This window comes from Benincasa hispida, chromosome 1 (genome assembly GCF_009727055.1).
Source record: "Benincasa hispida cultivar B227 chromosome 1, ASM972705v1, whole genome shotgun sequence".
NCBI lineage: Eukaryota > Viridiplantae > Streptophyta > Magnoliopsida > Cucurbitales > Cucurbitaceae > Benincasa > Benincasa hispida.
Window position 1 is genome coordinate 86,245,447 of NC_052349.1, and position 19,871 is coordinate 86,265,317.

The window sequence follows — 19,871 nt, forward strand, 5'->3', positions numbered from 1 at the left end:
GGTACAACAAGGAGTTTAACAACCCTCGACAGACACACACTCGTGCTGAATCTACCTAGCTCCCACCAAGCAGATCTAAGAATAGAACACCTCTGCCTTACTCACACAAGAAGCTTGTCATCTACCTCTCGAGTTGGAACATAAGGCGATGTGGGCATGCAAGAAGCTGAACTTTGATCTAGAAAGTGCAGGGAAAGTCTGGAAGTTGCAACTGAATCAGATGGTCGAATGGCGAAGGGACGCCTACGAAAATGCCAAGATCTATAAAGAGAGAACTAAGAAGTGGCATGACGACCGCATAAACAACCAGACATTCATCGAAGGTCAACAAGTATTATTGTTTAACGCACGTTTGCGATTGTTTCCAAGGAAGTTGAAGTCTCGCTGGTCTGGGCCATTCCGCATCAAGACTATTTTTCCCCACAGCACAATGGAACTGACAACTGAAGACGGAAGTAACGCATTTAAAGTCAATGGTCAACAGATTAAGCTTTACTAGGGGGCGATGTGGATCGACGAATGGAGACCATTGACTTGGGCAACCAGGACTGACAGCTTGCGGGGGATGTCATTGCGGTAATTCTGAAAAACTCTTTCACTTAGCATCCTCATATCTATGTTTAATTTCTTTTTCTACAGCTTTTATTTATTGCTTCCTAAATTGCGTTATTTACTGCTTATTGGGATTAGCCTTTAATGTTTTCTGTATTTACCTTCAATTTGATGTCATGTTTCATTTCTTTAGTTTATATGCATTAGTAGCGTCGTTCTTAAAATCTCTGTGAATGACTGAATAAAACGATAAATACCGCAAAGTCTTTTTGACTTACATTATTGATGAATTAAAAAAAAAAAAAGGAAAAAATAAAAATTGGTATGCAACGCGATGATGGGTGCATCTCATGATAACAGATACACTTTGCTTCCATTAAACCTAAATGCATTGCGTTTAAGGGTGTGGCGCGCTTGTATGTATTATTAGCCTGTCCTTAGTGAAAATGCACTATGTTGAGGTAGCGATGCGCTAGTAGAAATACCGTGCCCCATCCTCCAGAAATGCGTTGAGTTAAGGAGTGTGTTGCGATGGTACATGCGTTGTTGCCCGTCCTCAGAAAAAAATGTATTTGCATTAATGGAAGCGTGGTGTTAAATTTTAATCGTGCACCTGTCTGAATCAAATACAAAAGATAACTTCAATTCATTATTTTTCTATGTATAGAAGCTAATTCTTTGATTCTTTGTACATGCAACAATTTTTGTATTGCGTTAATTGTAATTCCTTATATACTTAGTTAATTTTCAATACAACTAAGTAGCAATTCTTTCAAGTACGCAATAGCCTCTTCTTTATCATCCTTTTTCATTATTTACGATATTCTTGATCTTTTACTTTGCGTTATTCATTGCAATAAATATTTCTTTTTCGATTCATCCCTATTCTCTTTTTATTGGAGAATTGAAGGATCTGCGATGATGTATAATATGCATACACTTAGTAAAATTTTCCATATTTTGTATTTTCTTACTAACACCTAGTTAATTCGTAGCTATAGCAATGCTTTACCTTTTATCCTTCAAAATTCTGCTCAAACCTTCTTTTTAAAATTTTGTCTAAGTATTTGTCTATTATGTCCAAACAACGCAATGAGGACCTTGCACATTTCTAAATTTGGGGGTGGGGAAGGTTTGAGCAGATGAGATCAAGTGATGCGGTCATTAAGAAAAATGCGTTCATCATCTCTACTATATATATATATATATATGATAAATTTTCATATAAACTCCAATGTCAGCGCAAGGGAAACTCCAAAAACAATCCCAACCTGATATGAGTTAAGTTGTGAAAGGAGCCTGCTCGTAGTTGGATGTTTGCATGATACCCGTGGGAGCAAGCCAAAACGAAGGTGGGTTTCCAAGAACAACACAATATGAAAAGAGAAAAATAAGAAAAAGGAAAAAAAATAAAAGAAACAAGAGACAACTCCTCTAAAACTCAAGAATTAAAGTTGAGATTGGCACACAACCATAGTTGGATGTTCGCATGACACCCGTGGGAACAAGCCAAAATGAAGGGTGTAACCATGATCAATAGTCTCTAAATAAATGACGCAAAGTTTGACCACCGCATCCAGACGCATCAAGTTGTTTTGACAAGAAGAGGTAAACATTCTTTTTAAAACTAGAAAAGCATTTTTAGCAGAAATTTGTTGCATAGAAGAATAAAGTAGGGCTTTGCTAGGAATTTTCAAGGATAGAAAGAAATTGCGATGTTAAGTAATGTGCCTAGGTGGAGCATTCGGAGCAACCAATCGACACAAAATTTAGGATAGGAATTAAGCAATAGTATCTTAGTAGAAGATATGCTTGAGGACAAGCATATATCTAAATTTGGGGGTGTGATAACTTGTAGAAATACAAGTTATTTATACTATTTTAATTAGATATTGCAGCCAAAAGAAAGAAAAGTTGCGTCAATTATATAGAAATTGGCTAAGAAATACAAGAATTATAAATTTTCGTCAATACACCCATTGACACCATTATGATGATAGAAAAGAATATTTCAAGTCTATTTTGCAGGAAATCAAGTCACCGCATATGTTCAAGGCTCAAGATAAACTGAACAACGCATCTACGTCGCATTGCCCCATCATTCAGGAATGAATAGACGATCAATGCAATGACGGCGCATGCAACAATCAATCAAGAGCTAAGCAATCAACGCAATCTCAACCGCATGCGGTAATAAAAAACAACACCGCATGCGGGCAAACGATCGAAAATGTGAAGAGCAACGCAATTGCAGAGGATTCTGACACGTGTACAGCTGACCGTTGTGCATTTCGGACGGGATTGATTGCGTAACCAAAGGAATATTTACTCCACCATTTCAGGAGTTGCCATAATAATAAAGTGGGGACCACAAGTCAGAGAGTCAAAGATTAGCCTATAAATAGCACCAACCATTCCACTGAAAAAAGGATGCTTGAATACAGAGAAAAATGTATATACTGATCTGAGGGAGAGACTGGTTGAGCGACTAATCAGAGTAGATTCAGGAAGAATTAAGAAACAGGGCCGAGAGGTGAGTCTCCGGACAAAGAATCATTCCGATCCCCACCTTGAAGCTCTGTACAAAGGTCACTTCTACTGGACGAGCAAGCCTGAAAGGAAAGCTCTTCTCTGTTCATCCACTCCACACATCGGCAAGAAAATCCACCATCCAGATCTGTGTCAAGACATTGACACTCTTCTGTATTTGTTTCTATGTCATTATCATCACTTGTACTCATCTTCTTAATTTCTATCATTCAACCATGTATCAAACGCTTAATCTTAGTATTAATTGTTATGATCATTTTCATTCTGTCTATTTCCGTTCATCCATATTTCACTTTCTCCACGATGTTTTCTTAATCCCTTAGATAATTAGCAATAATTGAGCAAGTAAATTAATTGGGTTAATGAAATAATTATGTTTAGTCAAAGCATGCTAGACGGCATCTTCATCTGTGAGAGCAGAAGTGAAGATGTCATTCCGCCCATCGAGAGAGGGTTGGAAGAATGCATTAACTAAAGCGAGAAGTACTTCTAGAGATGGAAGCAACCTTGTGTTCACCACGTTCATCCCTGTTTCACCATAGAGATATGGGAACGCGACTACTCATTTAGAGGTGTACGCCAAGGGAAAGCGAAATCTTAGTTATATCTTTAACACAATTAACAACCTTGCAATGTTTGTACTAATTATTCTTTCCCCTTCTGATTCATCCATAAAGTCTTGCCATCGCATACCACGATCCTTTGTATAAACTTCACAGTCAGTCTCGAACTCAGCATCATGTATATCATGTATCTTGTATCTTGCATCACATTAGCTTAGGTTTATTTTTATCGCACGTTATTTTATTAACACAACTTTAGTTTATCTGCACAATTTTACTTTACCGCAATTTAATTTCCTATACAAACACACTCTTTATTAATTGTAAAAACACTGGTCGCATATATCACAAATGTAATACACTAACGACAACAATCCCTGTGTTCGACCTCGGATCACTCCGAGAAACTTGCATTGGAATTATACTTGGTTTCAGCGCAAGGAAACTTGTGACAACGCATTACTCCATAGCATACTACAAGCGTTTCATTAATATCGCATATATCTAGAAGTAGTATCGCATAAAGTGTAAATAAGCATAATATAGCATCCACACTCCATCTCCATCTTTCCAAGTCAACAAGTTTATGGCAACATGAGCTTGTACGATTCACATTCATCATTGTCCATATTTGTCCACATGCTTATTTAAAGATATAAAATTAGCGTTACACTCACATGTGCAATCAATTGGGAATTCAGATAAGAGTTTCCTGCCCGTATACATCAGCTCAAAATGGTCGTGCTGAGCGTAAACACCGTCACATTGTTGAGACGGGCTTGACACTTTTAGCGCAAGCCAATATGTCCCTGCATCTGTGGTGGTATGCCTTTCAAACTGTTGTCCTACTTATTAACTCATTTCCTTCTCCTATTCTTCAGGACATCAGCCCACTGGAAGCCTTACTTGGCAGCAACAAATTGGATTTGTCCTCTATCAGGGTCTTTGGTTGTGCATGTTATCCTCATCTCCAACCGTACCAGACTCACAAATTTGCCTTCCATAGAAGAAAATGTGTCTACCTTGGTCCCTCATTAATACACAAAGGTTACCACTGCCTCATTGATGATGGAAAAATAATCATATCCCGTCATGTAATATTCAATGAAAAAGAATTCCCCTTTCAAACCGGCTTTGCCAACATTCAGCCCTCAATTCCCTCCAATTCAGCTCCACCAATCACCATTTGGTTTCCTCAACCTCTTGTACATCTACCCTCAAACCACCACCTACCAAGAACCAACCCTCCTGATCAGTCTCAATCCCCCCAAAACTTACCTGATCCAGTGTCGAGTCCATCAACTCCACATTTCGGTTCTCACCTACCCCTCTCAGACTCTCCTCCAATATCATCACCTCAGCTCCCACATTCATCTCCCAGTCCCACGATATCCTCACCTCAGATTAACTCCCCACCTCCTTCCCCACCACAACACTTACAACCTGCTGTCCAACCTTTAATAGGTACTCACCCAATGATCACCAGAGGAAAGGCTGGTGTCGTCAAGCCAAAAGCTTGGGTTGCTGAGCTAACCAAAGAACTTACTTAAACTTAGTGCTTGCTCGACGTTCGCGCCAAGCAAGACCGCCCTTGTCCCTTTCCTTTCTCCATTCCGCCTTCCGCTCTTCCCGAAGTGAGCGAATTGCATGTAGAGATGGTTTCAATTTTCCTCGGTTTATCAGAACCGTTCCACGGGGGTTATCGAGGGCCCGGGCTCCCTGTCCCAGCCAATCTCCTTGTGGATCAAGACCAGACATGATCCTGACAATCTCGACCTTAACCTCGAATCGGTAATTACCTAATGAGAGAGAGTCGATGCCAAAGTCGCCCTTTACGGAAAAGACTTCGAACTAAAGAGATACAAAGGTAGTGTGTAGTTCCTTTGGTTTTCCCCCGCCAGTTGTGTTTATCAAGTACTGGATATCCCCTTAGTTGGGTTGGGGGAAGGAAGAGGGGCGGAATCGAAGAAATTCTGAGTTCATGCCACGACGATTTATATGGCATTTATTAGCTTAGCTGAGTTGGGTGGATCATGCAATAAGCCTCTCTTGACCATCCATTTCTCATATGTACAGCTTATTTAGTATTTTTTTTTTACGGCGCGAATCCTGTTAAGCGTTAGAGAAAAAAGGCTTGACTGAAAGGGAGAGGGTAGGGGTTGGAAAATGGGATTCTGGTGAAATCGCTAGAAAGAGGAAAGTTGGATCGCTACCATGTGGGGGGGTTCGATACAATACAAAACCTACCCCTCCCCAATCTATTCTTCAGCCTAGTAACCAATGTCCATAGGGTGTAGCCTTAACCAGAAAGTTCAAAAGATTCTGAAAATTGGTTAATGATAGCCTGATGCCCTGCAACGTACACTAGTACCCAATTTTGTCTCTCAAGCTCTTCCAATTCCACAATGGAGAGTAGCGATGGTTGAAGAGCTTGATGCCCTGCAGCGTACCAACACTTGGACACTAGTACCGCCTAGCCCTGATCACACTATTGTTGGATGCAAATGGGATTATTGCTTAAAGCGAGATGCTCAATGATCTGTTCAGAGATACAAAGCACATCTTATTGCCAAGGGCTTTCACCAACACCCTGGCTTTGACTATTTCGACACATTCATCCCTGTTGTTAAGGCGTCCACCATCAGAATCTTCCTCACACTGGCGGTATCCAACCACTGGCACTTCGCCAAATAGACTTCAATAATGCCTTTCTCAATGGCACACTGAAGGAAACCGTGTACATGTCCCAGCCTCCCGAATTTGAAAGCAAGTCTCATCCCCACTACATTTGCAAGCTCAACAGAGCTATATACGGCCTTAAACAAGCCCCTCGCGCTTGGAATGATGAACTCAAAGCTTTCATCTGTCGATCCGGGAAACTAAAATGCTGTGGATCTATCTTTTTGTCATCATTTTTTTTTTATACTTTTTACAACCAATCCAATTATTCTGACTAACCAATTTAGTTTCTTTAGACAAACTAGATACAAAAATTAAAAAGTAGTAAAAATAAGCTTAAAAAGTGGATAATCATAAAATTTAAAATTAGTAAAATTAAGATAAAATTAATTTAATGATTAAATTTTTTTTCAAATAAGGCTAGATAAAAGTAGGTTACTATATGGCATGTATCAAGTGCACTAAAAAATTGAATATTATGTACATTTTTTAAAATCAAAAATCAAAAACTATAGGCGGTAAATAATTGTTTTCAAATTTTGAAAAATGTAGAAATATGAAATATTTGTTCGAGTTGATTGAGAATTAAAAACTATAAATTAAAAAAAGTTTAAAATATGAGCAGGCGGCTTTCAGCCGTTGATTAGGTGTTTGACCCAGCTCCTTGTTTGAAGAAGCCCTCCACTTCAATTGATATTTTTTCACAAAAAGCAAATATGAGATAACAAATCCAAACATGTCTTTAAGGTTAGTGATTTTGAGTATGTAGCAAAATACTGATATTTAGATTATTATTCATTTTCATTCCAATTATTGAGCCTTTTAAACAAACAATCCTATTTTTCTTCGTCCATTTTATTTGCTCGGGCGCTCAATATTCGAAGTGAAGCCCCTTCAATACGACGGCAAAATTTAGAAGCATATTCACATCAACGGCGATGATATAAGATATAGAAGAATTTGAACCTAAACAAATTTAGGCACTTTGAATTTTCTCTCTTTGAATGTAATTGAAAACGCACTGTGAATTTGTTGAAAAGGCACTTTGAATTTGGTTTGTCGTCTCTTTCTTTTTTAATATTTGTTCTCTCTCTTAATTTTGTTGATTGTCAAAATGCCAACCTATGCAGTCCACCGCCACTACTTCATCGTCTCTTTTTTTATTTTTGCAATTTTATTTTTTCTTTCTTTTTAATTATTTTTATTGAGCTTCTCACGTGTCCATATTTCAAGATTTATTTCTTCAATCGAGGAAAGACGAGTGGATAATCCAAACAAACATTGATCTTCCATATGAATTGAATTGATTGTGTCAAAAACCCTATATTTAAGAAATGAATCCAATTGTAATCCATTACCAATCACACCATACTTATCAAATAACAATCAAATGGTAGTCACAAACTACTTCGTATCCACTAACAACATTAGAAGGCACAAACTACTTAATATCAGATAGCAATCAGATAGCAATCGATATCACTGACAATCAAATAGCAAGCAAACAACATTCGTATATAACCAGTATCATTAGCAATTTATATAAGATATCTATCAGATAACAATTAGTATCAAATAGCAATCAGACAACAATCAAATATCGATCGATATTACTGACAATTTAATGGTAATTAAATGGAAATCATATGATAATCATATGACAATCAAATATTTTTAATTGTTTGAGGGCATTTTGGTCATCTGAAAAAAGAATTAGTCGCTAGTGTATATCAATCGTTGTAAAAATGGAAGAAATGGGAAGTGAAAAGCAGAGTTGAAAGGGTAAAATTAGTAAAAGTAATAGAGAAGAAGATAATCAAAAGTGAAACAGAAATTACATAATAATTAGTACAATCGGCAATTAGTATCAAATAGCAATAAAAAAAGAAATTAGATAGTAATAAAAAAGAAATCAGATAATAATTTATATCATTAGCATTCGTATAGCAAATCAATATCAAATAAAAATCAGATAGCAATCAAATTCCATATAGTCAGTGAATCAATGAGACATTTTTTTACTTTTCAATTTCAATGCCTCATTTAAATTGGATTGAGTCGACCGATTTTGCTATTTTTATAAAATTTATATTATGTGGATATGAACCTAATTTTTGTAACTTATTTTGACATACTTGCAAGTGCCCTATATCTAAAATATGCCCTTTGTGAGGTACATGCCCCTTAGTAGAACTACCTCTATTTGTTTGCTTTTCTACTTCTTTTTGGTGTCTTTTCATTGTAATCCATTCTAGTTCATGTGCAACTATCGAGTGGATAACAGTGTATATTCCTTCCACCCCACATTTGACTTGCCATTTGATGATATATTTTTGTTTATTATATAGGTCCCATGCAAGTATTTTTAAAGAAAAATATCTTGGTGAATTTCAGGTTACACCCAATTTCATGCAATTCACTCAAGTATATAATCATAAATTGTCACATGACAAACTTTTTTTTCTTTTGAATATATATATATATATATATACATCCTTGTAATTGGAGGGATGCATATGAGATGGCTGAGTAATGGAATTTACATAACTATTCATGTTAGGGGCACAATTTCATACATGAATAAAAGTTTTAGCCCATAAACCTTGCATATGTGTCTATAATATATGGTCCTTAAACTTTAAAATATATATAACAAGTTCCTAAATTTTTTATTTTGTGTTTGATAGATTACTTTGATTTCAAGTTTATATCCTATATTCAAAATTGTTAAAATTTAATTGTTATTGAAATTAACTAGAGGATACTTACTCCATGTCGGAAGTTCTTAAAACCACTGTTACAGCATTAAATAGAACATTAAATAGAGATAAACAATCAATAAACAGAATACCAGAGGTTGGTAATCCAGTTTGGTGAAACACTACATACATTTGGTAGGCAAAGTGTCTGGAAAAGATATCTTCACTAATATAAATGATAAGCAATTATAACGTAGTATATATCTGTAACTACAATCTGATTACAATGACCCCCATAGAGCTTAATCACTCAACCGTTCACTTAGGCTCCCATTAGATTTGAGACTCTCTCTGTCAGTGTTTTAGGCTCTCTTCAAGTATTGATATCAGTGAAGAACTATTTAGGCTACCCCTAAGATTGAGACTCCCTCTAAATAAGATGTAAGCTCCCCTTAAGTCGTGAGACTCCCTCTCACTCGAACTTTATCTTTCCCTCTCGAATGAAGACCACTCTACTTGAATAGTTTAGGCTCCCCCTAAGCTAAAAAATCTCTTCTCACGTTGACAACAAATCGGACAGTACGATTCAGAGTGAATCTCTAAACTACTGCAACAATACCTTTGCTTCTTCAAAGATCAACACAAAGACGTTATCAAAAGACAATGACAATCATAATAATCTTGTCAAAACATCCAACCCAAAACATCAAACATCAATCCTTTAAATATGCACAATGGACACGTATAGGAGCAACTCTAGATTCCAAAACAATTGTGCACAAGGAAGACAAGAAATCTACAAAATTACTGCAGACAGAATTTTTCACATAAAGAAAATATATTACACAAGATCAACATTATTTCTAGAAACAAATCTTTGCCTGATATAACAGATGCATGAAAATTTTTAATACTACGGTAGTATGGTAAATTTTCCATACTACCTCTATTTATTGCTTGCCACATAAGGAGCTTTTAAGAATTATATGGGGTCCTTAACTGAGGTGTCAAATAATCAGTGAAGGTAGTATATACTAGTACTAGAAATTTCCTCTAAACGTAGAGACAACCTGAGAGACAACTACAAGATTTAAACAAATATTGCCAACACACTATTTCTAAAAGTTATATCATATATACAATTTAACTTTATATCTAATAGCCAATAGGTCCTATTATTGGACATTTTTACGAGAGAAAAAATTAATATATTATCCATTGTTAAATAAATTGAAATTGTAAGGCTCATAGATACAAAGTTAACCTTTCTGTCCAATGAAATTATTAAATTTTAAAAATGTTGATAATTTTCAAATTTTATTTAATACAAAAATGAAATGTTATGGATATATTAGACATTTGTAAGAGCTTTATTAGACACAATATTTAAAATTTAAAGGTTTAATAGACACAAATTTAAAAATTTAGGCACTAAACTTGAAATTTAACATTGATATAAGTATTAGTATAGTATGATTTACTATTCATGATTTTATTACAAGCAAAATTTAAGCTTTTGCAATGTCTTGAATTATATTAAGCAACATGTTTCTTGTCGTACAGATTTTGTTTGGAGATAGTTTTCTTATATATTGATATATAAAATACATATTTAATGGTTTGTTTCTCTATCCACAATGACATGTTTTGCAACATGCCATGTACGATATCAAGAGCAATGTTACATGACGACGGACAGATTCTATAGAATTTTTTTTCTTATTTTTATCAGCGTATTTTACAAATTTCATGGTCTGCCTTCCTTTTAACCTATAGAGCTTATTTGGCAGCATGTGTTGTATTATGATGGATTATACTTCAAGATAAAAATGGGTTCCAATAAGTGATTACAATATCTTTCAAGAGTTCCATGCATAATGTTTACAAACTTAAGTTTGCAATATTTATTCAAAAGTCAGAAGAAAAGTTAATTATGTTGTGCTCACTCGTTACGTTGCTACTTCTATTGAAACTGTAGTTGAGCATATTGTGATTGCTGTAATATTGTTGATTCTCTCAAGATAAAGAAGCTAAACGTGCAAGAAATTGGAAATATAACTTAATTAAAATCTAGTTTAAATCGAAATGAAATCAGGTACTATCTTTTCTCAATAAGGTAGAGTTGGGTTTTAACATCCTCAATAAATCTTGAAAATGAGACTTATCAATAGCAATCATTATAGTCGAGATGTCGATCCAATTAACGAAATATCATAAAGAAATAAGAACACACTTAGATAAATGCTGGAGCTTAATTATTAATAAAATTCAAAATCTCATGATCTACAATTGGACTCGAACTGATCCTTGAATGAGAAACATAGACTCTAGCCTAGCAATGCGATGATATGACTAAAATTCTCCATTGAATCAATTTGCTACAATGTAAGGGGACCTAAATTCATAGAGAAAAAGATAAATTTATAAGAAATTCTCGCGACAGTACTGGGATTTAATTTCTATAATTATTTAATCTTAAAATTTATTATTTAAAGGGTGTTTTATTATTTAAAGGGTGTTTAGTTTAATTTTAAAAATAAATCATTTTATATGGAAGCACACCAAAAAACACGAAACAACTTACTACGCACCCCCTTACCCGACCCCACTCGACACAACCAACTCAACTCTACATCCCAATCAGCCACTCGATGTGTTGAACCCAACTGACGCAACACACTAGACCACACCTCTCTCCCAAACTCATACTAAAAAAATAAATAATCCCGTAACTCCACACTTCCCCCACATAGAAGACACCCCCCCTCTGACATTACACCCCAACTCCTCAAACAATCCTGCGTACCCAACCTGTCCATCACTACTAACCATGCACAGAAAGAGTGGCGCGGAATACCACCCTCCGCCCACAAAATACCAGCCCAAGACACCCTAAGACGACGAGGACGTATACTCTCCCAAGTACTAGTGATAGAAAACCAACCACTAGCATCCGGTACCCAAACCCAATAATCCTCTCCCCTCATCCTAGGCCTCACTGTCTGGATAAAACCCTAGATCTCAAGCAGCTTCCAAGACACTGTAGGTCACCTCCAACCTTCCTCAACATCCATGAACTCTGACAACCGTGCTTCCGAACTACTCCTTGCACCATGAACCACCGTAGACTCGTATGAATCCAAAATCGCATCCCTCGGCAGCCAAGGATCCCATCAAACAAAACAAGACCATCCATCGCCAATCATCAAATGAAACAGATGCTTGAATCTATCTCTACTTCGCAAGATAACCCTCAAACACCAAGACCTCCCAACCTCACTTCGAACCGCCCACAACAACCGCCCACGCAAAACATACGCCTCCACCCACGTCACCCATAGTGACCCCGATTTATTAAGAGAAGCCAGAGTAGCTTCATAATAGCAGTCTAGTTCCAAGAGGCCACAAGTTGCAACCTCCAAACAAAGGAGAGGGACCTCGCTGCCCAACTTCTAATACAAGTTGTAATCCTCTGTATCAAAGGTGCACAATCCACAGCCCACCGACCCGCCAATAAAAGGTAAACCCAGATACCTAACAGGCAACAAACCAAGAGAGACACCCATATACGCAGCTAGTTCCTCTGCCTCCCCCGACTCCATACCTGCAACAAACATAGAACTCTTCCCAACATTTGCAACTAACTCAGACAGCTCTGCAAACTCTGTCAATACCTATCTTACAAACTCCAAAGAATCTCTCTCAGTTGCATAGAAAATCATCAAATCGTCTACAAAAATCAAATGAGTTAGGCCCAAACACTCACACCAATCATGGAACCTAAACCACACAGGAGGTTTATTCAATAACCTAGACAAGACCTCTATCACCATCACAAACAAAAAATGAGAAAGCGGATCCCCCTACCTCAACCCCTTCCTACCAGGAAAAAACCCTTCAAGGGAACCATTAATCATCACAGAGAACTTAGGCGAAGTAACACAAGCCCTCACCGAACTAACAAACTGAAGGGGCGTACCTATAGCCAACAACACACTAAACAGAAAATCTCAATTTACCGAATTGTACGCCTTCTGAAGGTCAACCTTTAGCACACAACGCGACTTCCCTCTGCCCTTCTTATAGTTCCCCACGAGCTCCTGATACAATAAAATGTTATAAAAAATCGACCTACCTGGAACAAACGCAGACTAATTACCACTGATAAAATCAGCAACCACAACTGCAATCTCTCAGCTAAGATCCTCGAGATACACTTATACATAACATTGCAACATGAAATAGGACGAAACTCCTCCATACGTTCAGCTTCCCATCTCTTAGGAATGAGAGTAATAGCAGTAGAATTAACTCCACCAGGCAGGTAACATGTCTAAAAAAAACTCATAAATATGATTTTTTTTAAAACAGTTTAGAGTGTATTTTAAATCCTTTTTATCAAAATAAATAAATAAATAAAAATGATTTAAAAAAATATTTTTTTTCTTTAATCAATTCAAATCAACCCAAAGTTTGAAAGAGAATATAAAATTTACATATTCAAATTATCAAAACATCATGTTAGTAAATAAAATTGGAATTAAAATTTTGTCACAAAAGTATCATAATTTACATAGATACTCTCCAATCTCCTTTAAAAAATGACCTATAAAGTCCAAGACAAGGTCCAAAATCTTCACCCATATCAACAAGGATAGGCTTATCCACCTCCTTCCAACGTGGCACCTCCTAAGTGACACTTCAAATTGTCTTCCAAGATCCCATTTCGCCACGTGTCAAAAGAAAATCCAATAACAAAATGAAATCCCATTTGAAGCCTCACCTCCTCCTTCAACCTGCAACTCCAAGATTGTTTCTTTTCAAACCAAGCAAGGCAGGCAGCAATGGCTTCCTTAGCAACATTAGCCGCTGTTCAACCTGTCACTGTAAAGGGTCTTGGTGGAAGCTCCCTTGCCGGAACCAAGCTCCCTCTCAGGCCCTCTCGCCAGAGCCTCAGTCCAAAAAACTACAAGTACCAAAATCATTCATCATAAACTTCTTTAATTTCTTTTCTTTTTTGGTATATATTGATTTAAAACTTTTGGGGTTTTTCTTTCCCCTGTTTTTGTTACTCTGTTTTCAGGGCTGGTGCTGTGGTTGCAAAGTATGGTGACAAAAGTGTTTACTTTGATTTGGAGGATTTGGGTAACACTACTGGACAGTGGGATTTGTATGGATCTGATGCCCCTTCACCTTACAATTCTCTTCAGGTTTGTAATTCATTGTCTTGCTTTAATGAACTTTAATCAATTTCATTGTGCATGGGACTGCTTCTAACAAGTTTGAGTAAAAGTGCTTTGATTATAGGAACTTTCTAACAAGTTTGTGAAAAGTACTTTATAAGTCCTTTCTCACAAGGGATTTAAGTTATTTTTACTATTTCTATTAGCATCTTTAAAACAACTCAGTCCAAATATAATGATTTTGAGGGGGGAAGTACTTTTGAAAGTTAGGCAAAAGTGATTTTGGCAGGGGATGAAGTAAATGTCTAGATTGTTATTGACTTATTTTGGTACATTTTATAGAGCAAATTCTTTGAGACCTTTGCTGCTCCATTCACCAAGAGAGGATTGTTGCTGAAGTTCTTGCTACTAGGTGGTGGTGCCACTTTAGCTTATTTCAGTGCTACTGCCCCAGATGATGTTCTTCCCATCAAGAAAGGACCTCAACTTCCACCAAAACTTGGGCCGCGTGGCAAGATCTAATTCGCTTTCGAATCCTTCTCATTTTCTGGGGGTTTTTGTTGTATGTAAATCTTCTCTTTTAACTCTCCTTCCCAGTATGTTTCAAAGATACCATATAGGAGTGTTATTTGAGCAATTGTTATTATGTGATGAATGTACTTTTACAAAGTGGTCTTGCCAGTTGCTTTGAAAGACTGATAAAAATATGAGTTAAAAAGACTAACTCTTTCTAACAAAATTGACTAACAGATACCCCTGCAGAAGAACCATATTAGAAAAAAAATACTCCAAAACCAAATTACTCGTGCTCATCATTCATATTTACAACAGGAATGAATTGAATAGACTTGGTAATTACAGCTCTAAAGAAAAACTCGGTCAAAAGAAGGTTGAGCTTTTAACTGTGTTCTTCTGGCCCTCTCTTCTCGAGTCAATGTCGTGCCGTGGGGCTTTTCAAGCCGCCTATATTCTCAAGGTACGATACCAACTTGTTATTGGTCACTATGTTTTGAAGCTTGTGCACATGCTTCACTTCACTTTCTGTAGATAAGTTGTCGGAATTCGCTGTTGGCGACTCCTTCTTTACCTCATTATCAGCAATATCCGGACCCCAATTCATGAAGTCCAATAGTGTCATTGAAGTAGGTGTCTCTGCAGCATTTTGTGTCTCTTCTCCTGTTGTACACTTATCCACCCCCGATGATACTGGGGTTTCCCGTGAAGGGTTCTTCTTACCTGATGCTTGTGATGGATTTTGAGCAATGTAATCTGCATAGAGTACATCCTCAATCCTTGACATCACTGTGAAGGCCAAGCTTTCGAGGATTCTGGAGTAACTCTCTAGAACAGCCTGTCCAACATCCTGTAAATTCAAAGAAGCAATCTTGCAATAGTTCAAATTTACATAGTAATATAACGTTAGAGAGTAGTGCAACTACAAACAGAACTATCCAAAAGAACATGTTTTGTACCCGATTGTATTGGATTTTGCTAATGTCTAATCCTGATTGAGGAGTGCCTGGGAAACGATGTTTGAGGATGAGTAAAATTGTTTCCGCTCTCTCCTCGAAAAGCTCTCGCTTCTCCAAGCTTACAGCTGAGCCCCAAGCAGATTTTCCATCTTTCTGGTTCATTTTCCTCTTCCATATCACAATGGAAGCCTCAATTCTATCCTTGAGATCTAGGATCTTGTGCTCTGAAGATAAGTCCATGGTAGACAGAAACTGATCCGGGTCGAAGAATTCAACCGTTATGTTTCTATAGATAGAGTCTCCAAGGCTTTCCCTCCCATTCTGCAAGTGAATATTCAATCACAAAATCATTGAAAGATAGAGCATTCGCGATATCAAGTACTTGTTCAGGTAAATTTTGTTCACCTTAGGCAAACACTCAATGTAGTTTTCTGGGATCTCCATTTCTGATAGAACTTGTGCATTTATAGCCATGGCTGCTTTAAGGACTTGGTTTACACAATCCTTTTGATACTGCATAAATTTCCTTGAGTTTTCAGATAAACCATTTGTAGGAACCTTAGGAGTAGGTAGCCACCATTTGTCATCTTTTCTTTTTGAAGCATTGTCTTTATTTGACTCACTAGAATCTCTGGATACATAGTAGAACTCGGATTGGTCCTTAAAATTATCCAAACAATCCTGCGCATCATGTGAAACCATTAGATAGATTCATGTATCATTTCCAATGAAAATCAAGGAATCTTATTAAACAGGAAAGAAGAAAGTAGAGCAAGATTAGCAATCTTTTCCTACAATAAGCATCGCATCGAGCTTCCGTAGTGCCGGGATGTTCATGTGAAGATCATTGCGCTGACGGGTAACCATGATCTGTTAAATCAAAAAATGTGAAGAGTATTATGGTCAATAATTTCATTTTGTCGCACTTCTGCTTGTCTTTGTTTTGAAGATCAGAGAGTAAGAGAGAGAAATATTGCCTCCATGTTTGTTCCATCCTTGGATTTTTGTTGGGAAGGAACAAATTCAACTATGTAATCAGTGACTGATAATAGCAAGTCAATCTCTTTTCTCCATCTTGCTTTTCGCTCTACTGACATCGGCTCTAGACGCCATTGTTCCCCGAAAACAGAAGCTACAAAATGATAGGAGGAAGATGAAAAAGATCATCATTTGACAATCTCCCTAGATTCAACTAGAAAACTTGTTTAGATTTTGCCCTGAATTAGGTTTTCTTCCTTTAACCACATCTAGATGAAAACACAGTAAAAGCAACGTCGTGATAATTCTCGACAGAAAACAGAAGATCGATACACCGACCACATACCTGCAAGATTTGTAATCGCATTTGACAATGCTAAAGCCGACGAAACACCCTTTCCTCCACCAGACATATCTTCACCCAAAAGCAACTTAGCAAACCGCTCCTTCATCTGTTCAATTTCTGATCATATCCAAGAACACAAAAATTTCAAACCGAGCTCAAGAATGGCCTTCTAATTCATACAAAACATGAATGCTGCAAACAATAATACAGGTTGACTTTTCATATGCAATCAAATGGCTCAAATCCATTTCTGAGTTAAATTTTACGATTCAATATCGATATGCTGAGAAAATTTCTCAATCCAAGATGTAATGAAAATATCACAAACATCAGAATGTCAACCATATGAATATAAATATCAATAATAATGTTCACAACCATTTGAGAAGTCAAAAACTATAGTTTACTAATTCAAATAATTCTTCCTTTTCTTAAAAACATTGAAACATCATCAAACTTTTAAAAGACAGACAGATATTTGAACCTGTTGGTGGCTGATCTTTAGGCTGTTTAATTGCAGCATCATCTCTGGAGACCTTAGCTTTAGGGCCTTTGTCCTGTCGATTCGTGGGGGGTTTGTCCGAAATGGTATCGTTCACCGGAGTTGATCCCTGATTTCTGTTGGAAAACAAATAATTATTATCTGAAGAAAACAGGACAGTTGCACTCTCCATGCTCAAGCTTTTCGAGTGTTTGGTTGCATTATTATTCTCCTGAAATGCTTTGAAATTGAACAATTTGGACCTGTAATTTTCTTCATCTTGTTCCATTTCTCGTACCATCTTCAGCTTTTTGATGAATCTTTTGATAGAATAAACGAGAGAGAACAAACCAGCAATCTTGACAGACCTGAAAAAACAAAGTTCATAGAAAAAGAACAAAAGGACAGAGCCTTTGGAAAGGGGCCTCAGAAGCTTAATCAAAATTCCACAAGGGAAAAAAAAAAAAAAGAAAAAAAGAATATGTTGGTTTTGGTTTTGGTTTGTAGGAGTTTCTTTCTGAATTGAAATGGGAATTGGGTTATTGAGAAAGTGGGTTACATGCAAGGTTTGATAGATAGCTTAGAGATGGCTTAAGAATTGAGAAAAAAAGGGAGAAAGGGAATTTTATGATTGGTGTTTGTTATTTTGAGATTATTGTTAATTATTGTTGGTGGTGGGATTATGGATGGCTGTAGTTTTTCATTGGAAGGTCAAAGGTTCTCAAAACCAGGAGAAGACAGACATGCTTGCATGCCTAACCACCATTTTTTTTTCTCTAAAACTCACACCTCTTATCTTAAGAACCAATGGTAACTTCTTGTTTTCTCTTCTATTTTGACAACATTGTACAAATTTGTGTTGTATTTTTTTTTTCCCTGTTTTTTCTGGATCTGGTTTTGCTAAATATATGTTTTTTCTGTTGCAACTCATCATTTTGTTAGGTTTTGGGTTGGATGGTAATTTCCTCTTTGACCTTAATTTGAAGGGAATTTGACAATATTTGTCCAGAAATTATGGGTATTAGAAAATCATACCATAGAGATTTTGTATTGGGTTGAAACCCCTTGACTAGATTAGATGAAGATTAGGATAAAAAGAATGATGAATAATTACATGTATTCAAAAGATTTATTTGTCAATTATATCTTTTATTTAAGTTCAAAATTCAAAGACCTTATAAAACATGAGAAGTTGTGGATGAAGATATGAAACAAATATAACTAATGATAAAAAGACATCGTCGTGTGTGATGTATCTCCTTGACGTTATACCAAATACGATATCTTATACACAAGGATTAAAATATCGATATTTATTTGATATTGACATTTTGATTTTATAGATACATCAACAAAAATATCGATGGATATTTCTATAAATTACAAATTTTATAAAATTTATATAGATTAATAATTAAGTTGTTTTTGCTCCCATACTAAGTTATGGATATTGTTATTAGCATTTCAATTCATATTGGACTGAAGAGATGACAACTTTTTATGTTTTACTAGCATTAATAAAATATGTTGGAGATATCTATAGATATTTAATATCGATTCAAACCCTTCGATTTACAGATACATCAACATATCGATAGATATTTTCATCCTTGATTGGCATACCATGGATCCAAATAGTTCACTTTCATGGTTTGAAAATATCTATTTAAAAACAAGGAACTCAATAAAAACAAGGAACTCAATAAAAATTGAGTTGTATATTATGTTTTCATACATGCCTTTGGTAACATATTTAGAAATACATGTTTGAAATGTGTTGATAATACATTTGGCTAGATAAGAAAAAAATCATGAATATATAAAAAAACATGTAATTAGTCATGTCGATAGAATCCTATTGTAGAGACATGTGGTGGTATATTTCTAATGTACTAGGCCTTTCGGGTGAAATAGAAAACAAAATTACAAGAATTTTTATACCCAAAGTGAACAATATCTTGCCATTATTGAGACATATGGTGGTATCATAATTATTTCCCTAAATGCATCTTTAGGAGTGATTTTGAAATGATTAGAATCACTTATGTTATTTTCAAAATCACCCTGAGATATGTTTTTAATCATTCAAACCTATTTTGATGATATGAAAATTGTATTTGAAAGTGTAAAATTAAATATTAAATTAATTTTGAGTGATTAAAGGTATGTTTCAAAGTGATTTTTAATATGGTAAAGTGATTTTAACAATTTTAAAATCATTCTAAAAAATGCACTTAGCATAGAATCTTCAAGTGATGAATAAAGAGGATGTAAGCCTTAGAACAAAGAACTACCGAGCTCCCTTTAAATAGTTATTCGATATATCTGCTCACTTCTTTGGCATCACCCAGAGTTTGCTCTCATCAAA

At 36.0% G+C, this 19,871-nt stretch overlaps 2 protein-coding genes across 2 annotated transcripts; one reads left to right on the forward strand and one right to left on the reverse strand.

Annotated features, from left to right (window-relative positions):
• Positions 1-13,821: 13,821 nt before the first annotated feature.
• On the forward strand, positions 13,822-14,895 carry LOC120089367 (photosystem I reaction center subunit VI, chloroplastic-like). Its single transcript, XM_039046812.1, has 3 exons — positions 13,822-14,015; positions 14,127-14,253; positions 14,569-14,895. The coding sequence occupies exons 1-3, from the start codon at positions 13,888-13,890 to the stop codon at positions 14,746-14,748; spliced, it is 435 nt and encodes a 144-aa protein (XP_038902740.1). The 5' UTR covers positions 13,822-13,887; the 3' UTR covers positions 14,749-14,895.
• On the reverse strand, positions 14,780-18,773 carry LOC120089376 (rop guanine nucleotide exchange factor 12-like). Its single transcript, XM_039046824.1, has 7 exons — positions 17,507-18,773; positions 17,023-17,139; positions 16,676-16,830; positions 16,494-16,568; positions 16,104-16,379; positions 15,699-16,019; positions 14,780-15,589 (listed from the first exon to the last, which is right to left on the reverse strand). The coding sequence occupies exons 1-7, from the start codon at positions 17,802-17,804 to the stop codon at positions 15,158-15,160; spliced, it is 1,674 nt and encodes a 557-aa protein (XP_038902752.1). The 5' UTR covers positions 17,805-18,773; the 3' UTR covers positions 14,780-15,157.
• Positions 18,774-19,871: the final 1,098 nt, after the last annotated feature.

What these genes read in the sequence shown, in the direction of transcription:
- LOC120089367 (XM_039046812.1), top strand. Translation starts at nt 13,888, where the DNA reads ATGGCTTCCTTAGCAACATTAGCCGCTGTTCAACCTGTCACTGTAAAG. An exon ending in CTCAGTCCAAAAAACTACAA is followed by an intron (nt 14,016 to 14,126) that starts GTACCAAAATCA and finishes CTCTGTTTTCAG; the next exon opens with GGCTGGTGCTGTGGTTGCAA. An exon ending in CACCTTACAATTCTCTTCAG is followed by an intron (nt 14,254 to 14,568) that starts GTTTGTAATTCA and finishes TACATTTTATAG; the next exon opens with AGCAAATTCTTTGAGACCTT.
- LOC120089376 (XM_039046824.1), bottom strand. Translation starts at nt 17,804, where the DNA reads ATGGTACGAGAAATGGAACAAGATGAAGAAAATTACAGGTCCAAATTG. An exon ending in TAAAGATCAGCCACCAACAG is followed by an intron (nt 17,140 to 17,506) that starts GTTCAAATATCT and finishes GGATATGATCAG; the next exon opens with AAATTGAACAGATGAAGGAG. An exon ending in ACATTGAGTGTTTGCCTAAG is followed by an intron (nt 16,020 to 16,103) that starts GTGAACAAAATT and finishes ATTCACTTGCAG; the next exon opens with AATGGGAGGGAAAGCCTTGG.